Source organism: Papilio xuthus, unplaced genomic scaffold (genome assembly GCF_000836235.2).
Source record: "Papilio xuthus unplaced genomic scaffold, Pxut_1.1 DF824655.1, whole genome shotgun sequence".
NCBI classification, from domain to species: Eukaryota; Metazoa; Arthropoda; class Insecta; order Lepidoptera; family Papilionidae; genus Papilio; species Papilio xuthus.
The window spans coordinates 1658625-1665648 of record NW_013533994.1 but is presented as its reverse complement, the minus strand read 5'-3'; the positions used below and the strand labels follow the sequence as shown (position 1 = coordinate 1665648).

Sequence of the window (7024 nt, the reverse complement as noted above, 5' to 3'; positions counted from 1 at the left end):
ATTCTAAATGCGGGATAAAATAGATTGCCTGTTGACATTAGATTATTTGAATATTGACAAAGCGAGAGCGGTGAGTCAGGACCGTGCCAGATGTAGGTCCGCGATCTCTGCTCAGCAACCCAGAGGGGGTTACGGGCGTGAGTTGTTGTTTGCTCTGCATCCACGAACTTTTAATCGTGTTCGGTTAACAAAAATGTATTTCTTACACAGTTTTGTATTCTGTTTTTTACTGTTCCAAAAAATCACATCTCTCAGTATTTTCTCCAGGATTATTTTACTTTATTTTTAATAGGATTAAAAAGATGACTGCAAAATAAATAACACTTATTCTTATATAAACTGGTCTCCAAAGCAAAAAAACATGTCCAAAACTAGATCAAGCATTGCTGTGTAGCGTTTAAGCACCAACAATGCAATTCATTAATATTCGTGCTGTACTTGACAAAATTATTTACACTGTAAACTTGGATAAATTTATTTACGACTTTAAGTATTTTTATTTATAGAGGATCTTCTCGGCAAATGGTATAAGTAATAAAAAAAAATGTATGCGAACGCGCGGCGTCGTTGCGTCCGGCCGGCACGGCGCGGCAGCCGAGGAGCGGCGACGCACATGGCCACTACGGAGTTCATTCGCATTCGATTGTGCCAGATCTTTAGGAATTACGACAATATTACAAAAAGGAAATTAGCGCACCGTGCGAAATTTACAGCGCAAGATTTTTAACCTACTTTAACGTTCCTTTACTAAAAACTTCTCTTGTTTAAAACAAACCTAAAATTGTTTTGTTTTTTTTTTCAAGAGCAAGTAAAGAAATAAACATTCATAGTTTTTGAAAGAAATTGGATCAATTAGGCAGGCGCTTATTAACTCTAATAAAATAGCTCTGTTTATTTCAATATAAAAGAAATCCACTCTTTATCAAACGGAAGTTTTCTTACACTTATATTACCAATAGCCAAGAATTGCGATAAAGACGTATATAAAGATTTCATTGATCGCTTGATTTTATCTTCAGTTTATCTTAGTTTATCACCGTCACTAAGCAAGATCACCTTAAACAATAGTTTTAAAAAAGTTACAACGATGGGTATGAGGCATGTAACTGTAAAAACATAAAAAATGGGCCCATTTTTTAATGGGAAAGACTAGAAAGCAAACAAAAGTATGTTGCATTCTGTACACTATAATATCCTACGATAGATAATGTACTATCTTTTGTCCTACTATCACAATATTATAAACCGCGGTGAGTTTATGTTGAAGTACTTTGTTTTACTTATAGACAATTGAGTTTAAAATAAACATTTTCAAAGGATGTGACTAATATTTTTACTGTATTAAATAAAACATTTAATTATATAAATAATAATTTAGCTACATTATACATTCTAATCGACTTCGAGTTGACGAAATGAGCCTTCGACCCCGAATAGAGTGGACGTAGTTTTCGGTTTGCCGGGCCTCTTGGATTCATCTGATCGCGCTTTGTCTTCATTAACAAACCAATCACGGTAACTTTCGACTTTCTTTACCCAATAATCTGAAATTAAAAATTGTTTATTGCTACACAAACTTTGTCTATGTCATTATAAAGCAATTTTTTTTAAGATGATCAAAAACACAAACTTAAAAACTTGTGGATTGTGTTATATTATATCTAACAAATTAAACCTTACCAGTTAACTCTTGTAACTCCCCTTCATCTCCTCCATATTCTTTCGGCAATAGTCTCTTAGGTATTTCTTTATACAAAGCCTCATAGTCTTGGTTGTGTACACGAATCTAGAATCACAATTTAAAGTATTTATCATTTTATTTCACATATTTAAAAACTAAAGATGTTACTAACTTGCCCAAAGAGTTCCACCGCTGAAATACTTCTAAGTAAACATATGATTTTGTCTGTTTTTCTTAAAGAGAATGACAGAGATGACAATAGTGGTAAGCCATGAAGAAAGAGGAAGAATCCTTAAAGTTTTATGCAACTGTACTCACCCTTTTCTTTAATTTTTCACCTAAGAAGGCTTTGAATATAGAATACGCGGCTTCGAAGCCGGTCGGTGTGTTCAAAATGTGATTACTCTTCAGACGAACTGGAAGCGCCTTTTCAAAGCAAGTGATCACTTTCTTGGCCAAAGCTGGAGTCCATTGACTTAATACGTTCACTCCTACATTTTTGATATCAACAATTACCTCCTGAAAATAATTAAAATAGCTTAATGAATATTTCGTATGACTGTTGTGTTTACTAAGCTTTAGTTTTGCACTATTTTGTTAAACAGGCATTACTTTTCTATCTTTTACTAAATCCTCAATACGACAGTTTATCTCTTTCCAAAATGATGGCTATGTCACTATGTCACTGCGAATTTACTTGGCTTATTTTACTGATATTATAAATGCGAATGTTTAGATGGATGGATGGATGTTTGTTTTTAAGGTATCTTCAGAACGACTGCATGGATATTCGTGAAATTTGGTACAGATGCAGAAAATAGCCTGGAAAAACATATGGGCTACTAATTAAGTATAGCAGCGCGGACGCAGTCTCAGGCGACAGCTTGTTATAGCATAAAATGTGAATTATGTTAAATACCTCCCCAGACACAGTGAAGTTGTCATCTTCGAGCATCATTATTTCGGTTATCATGAATGCAACTTTTAAGAGGTCCGACAAATTGTACTTCGATGGATTGTAAACTCCAATACGTAAGATGCATATTCTTGGTCCATCTTTCTCCTTACATTCTCTTAATGGTAAGAAAGCTCTGTAAATACAAAAAAGTTTATGATTAACTGTCTGAAAATAACATATCATAAACTCAAAGAAGTAGAGATTTAAAAATGAAAAGTAGTTGTAAATTCAGAACTTTGATAAGGTAAACTTTAAAATCACATTTTGAGCAACTTTAGTCCCCCGATTTAAAACCTCTCTGTCCTTTTCCACTGAATTGAAACAATTTTATGATCATTTTCATTCGCATTTTTTGTATATGAGAAGTAGGCCTTACCCTAATTTTAATATTTCCTGTATTTTCAAATCAAGCGGGTCCCTGTTGGAGAAAAACTCCGGCACCACAGACCTTAAGGTATAATACATATCCAGTTTTTCCTTACATCTTTCCAAACTAAATTTACTACCACGTAAAAATGCCACTAACCATTGATCCGCTGAAAAAAAATTAAATAGTTTAAATTATAATACATTTGTTAAAATATGAAAAAATTATGTAAAAAGCGACCACTATAGATAAACTGACAAACTATTACAATTCATTGTAGAACTGTCATTGCTTCTGGTATAGTTTCTTTCTAAAAAACTAGATGGCGCTATTAAACATTTAACAAAAAAGTAGGTTATAAGTAAATGGAACACAAAATTGCATTCATAACTAAAAAATTATCGACCTAAAATGTTAAGAAAAGTAATACACTAAAACCTACATTACAATGAGTATAAAAAATAAAATAGGTTCCTCGTAGAAAAAATATTTATAGTTTTTTTTTTGGTTTTGCAAAGGTTTTTTTACTTACATGGATTTACATTATGTAAATGAGGCTGCTTTTGAAGCCATGTCTTAAGGGCAGATAAGTCAGAGTCTACGCTGCGAGGATTTTCATTTATTTCCTTTTTGGCTTTCTCCTGTAAAATATCTGGGAGCGGTCTCACCGTCATTTTAATTGACTTCGTTTAAAACTGAAATGTAAACATTATGCACTTTTACACTTTTATTTCCATTTATAGTATTACAATTACACTAAGTAGGAACACTAAAGACGTGAAAAAAATATTTATTACTTGTATAGGAATAAAAATTATCCGTGGAAACGTACCTTAATTTTTTAATGTAACCTTATTCCGCACTCATAAACAATAACAACCTCACAACGCCGCGTCTATCGAGTACACCGACAATATTGAAACTAAGGAAAGGTAGGTCGACTTGGTGATTAACAGCATACTAATTAAATTAACCGACAGAAACGTGCGAGTAATTGATGATCGTGATATTATTTTTCAAATAAGAACGTGTCTATACAATTTGCTATTTTGTACTGAAATGTAGAATTAACGCGTCAATGCCAACACTACACTAATCGCTTCATGATGTATGCATTGTTGCAATGACGGGTACTGTAAAGTTTACAGAATAGCTTGGCTGCGACCAGTTCAATAGCGGGCGCGCGATTATTACCCGCCGTTTTATATGACCGCTGATAAGATAGTAATATCATATAGGGAATAATTACACTTGCCAGGTATTTAACCAGAGTTTCTATATAATGGTTAGCAACGTGTAATTGAATGAAAACTTTGCATTTCTTTTACAGAGTCGAGGTTAAGACAACATAATGTTATGGTAACAAGCAAATTTTCAAAAATCTACCGATAATTATTTAGGTAAGATTTTTTTATTTTTCTTTTCCATCCATAAACAATAAACCTTTTAATTCCTAGTATCTTTCCGTCAAAGACGTCACTAGCACATATACAAAGTTTATGAACTCCGTGCACGTGTAGGTATCATAATAAAAATGTTTAAAGTCCTACTGATAAGCATGGCGTCGAACTGTTAAATACCCATACATTTCGATGAACGATACTGCATTGTTCATTGAAGCCCATACACGTACATAAATATTTTTGTAATTTTTTCAAATTCATATACATTTTTTTTTAATTTTAATCTGCAAATTTCGATGCATATTTAACGATCTAAAATGAATAGCGAATAATATTAAACTAAGTAATATCTTTGCGCAAATTGTGTAAAAAAGAAGGCGATAAAACGCCAGACTAGGTTTTATAATATTCTTGGCAAACGTATAAATATTTGTTATATTGTTATTTTACCGAAATTATTCCCTAAACAAATATACATAAATGTTTGATTAGAGTTATATCGTATACGAGCTGCGGCGTTAGGAATGCCTTCGTTAACTAATGTTGACACACCAAGATTAGTTTGGTTAACCTATTTTCGTCGCATTATATCGTACATCATATTAGCAGCTAAAACAACCGAGTCTTATTTAACGATGACAATTAAATGACGACTATAATCGACATTTATATCATAATTAATTTATCTTTCTAATATTAATGCGAATGTTTGAATGGATGAATGTTTGTTTGAAGGTATATCGAGAACGGCTGTATAGATTTCGCTTAAATTTGGCATAGACGTAGAACATAGGCTACTAATTCAGATTTTTTTTTATTTCGTGCGGTTAGAGTCGCAGGCGACAGCTAGTCATTTTAAAAGCACTTTGTATTTTAAACCATTTCTGATACTTAAATAACTTACTTTATATTTTATAAATTCTAACATTTTGAAATATTTCTTATAAAACTATGATAAAACACGAAACATACTTTTTATCTACATAATATTTAGTTTTTTAAGAGATTCTAGGTATATTCAACGTATTCTAGCGGTTTTTATTAGTGAATATATAAAATTTTATGATAGTTATGCAACAACGGCTTTACGATTAACCTTGAGGATTGAAGTTAACGAAAGAATCATGTTTCGAAAGGGATCCATTGCGATAATTTGCGTTATCAGCACTTAACTAAAGCACGCAAATTAAAACTACAGTTTTCACTAATCACGATAAGGGGAAAGAACGCTTCGAGCTGCAATTATAAAGGAGATAAATTTGTATTTTTCGATGTACGTTTTTTTATTAATAATGCAATATTCTACTTTAAATTACTACTGAAACACAACATTTATTTATAATACCGAGATTTCATTATCAATTTTTGTCAATTTATAACTTTACCAATAAAAATATTAACATCCTTAAAGATGCAAAATTAAATTAGGATGCATTCTGAGGAAGCTTCTTTGCAATTTGAGCACAAGTGTATGACAGAACAAGAACACCACTGCAGTGGTACTTGCATTTATCGTACTTATATCCACTTTTATACATGGATCTTCGCCATTTCGGCGCTGACGGTTCCGATTGATAGCCATGGTGAGGATTCAAACTAATAAGGTAAGGTGTTAGGAAGTTAAACAAGGATGCTATTGAGATATCATAATTTAGTTTGACTTATACCCACCGGGTCAGATAAACATGGAACGCAACGTTGTTTTTGTCGTAACAAGACCTTGTTGTTATGCTAATTAGTTTTACGTATTTCAGTACATTGTTCGACCTTCACAAAGGCCTTCATTTTCTTGCTTCTTCTCGTACTTTTACCCAGTGATGTCGTTAACAATTATTGTAATTTTCTAGTTAATATATTTTTGTTCATTCATTTATCTGTCACATTGGTAAAAATAATTTCAATTGTATGATATTTTCTGTGGTATCACGGTCTCCTACAATTACTTGGTAATTATCAAATATGCACGTATAGACAACCAAATCTTATTATTTACAGTGTTTTATGAGTAAAATGTTTAAACTTACAAGAGACAAATTAGTTAACAACGGCTAAAAATACGTGAATGTAGTCGTGTTTACTCCATTTTAACCGATTCTAATAATGTCATACAGCTTTATTTTTTACATGAAACTCATACAGGAAATGACTCATGGCATTAATTGATAAAAATAGATACTGATTGCGAGATATAAATAGATAAATATCGCTGCTATCCATAAAATAAAAATGCTCACCATAAAATAAATAAACACACAGATCTAATCTTTAGAATCTTAATATCAAAGTTGCTTGTTAAATTATTGACTGGATGTCATTTGATCGTGATTGTATCTCCCATAATCAAAGAAATATCCCAAGGAAACGATGGATATAAAATATCTCCTGTAGATAGTACGTATAAGATAGGACAGAGCGAATTAAAACAGACTAATTAGGAAAGTCGATCTCACCTTGTCGTATCTGAGCTAGGCAGAGACAAACATAGTACACATAAAATTTTCTACTATATGTAAAACATAATGTTAACAAATTTACAACGATTAATCTAATATTTTTCAATATACATTTTATGCATTTAATATAGTATAAATTGTGCTCTAAAACCATACAGCTTC

The 7024-nt window shown here is 32.0% G+C and overlaps 1 protein-coding gene across 1 annotated transcript; it reads right to left on the bottom strand.

The window, feature by feature from the left end:
* Positions 1-1132: 1132 nt before the first annotated feature.
* On the bottom strand, positions 1133-4170 carry LOC106127767 (alpha-tocopherol transfer protein-like). Its single transcript, XM_013325999.1, has 7 exons — positions 3839-4170; positions 3539-3701; positions 3016-3175; positions 2601-2772; positions 2000-2200; positions 1681-1786; positions 1133-1544 (listed from the first exon to the last, which is right to left on the bottom strand). Exons 2-7 carry the CDS (start codon positions 3678-3680, stop codon positions 1393-1395), a joined length of 933 nt encoding a protein of 310 aa, XP_013181453.1. The 5' UTR covers positions 3681-3701; positions 3839-4170; the 3' UTR covers positions 1133-1392.
* Positions 4171-7024: the final 2854 nt, after the last annotated feature.

Excerpts from the sequence above, each read along its gene's own strand:
- LOC106127767 (XM_013325999.1), bottom strand. The coding sequence starts at position 3,680 with ATGACGGTGAGACCGCTCCCAGATATTTTACAGGAGAAAGCCAAAAAG. Across the intron at positions 3,176-3,538 it reads TTTACATAATGTAAATCCAT|CGGATCAATGGTTAGTGGCA; the intron begins GTAAGTAAAAAA and ends ATTTTTTTTCAG. Across the intron at positions 2,773-3,015 it reads CAGGAAATATTAAAATTAGG|AGCTTTCTTACCATTAAGAG; the intron begins GTAAGGCCTACT and ends TTGTATTTACAG.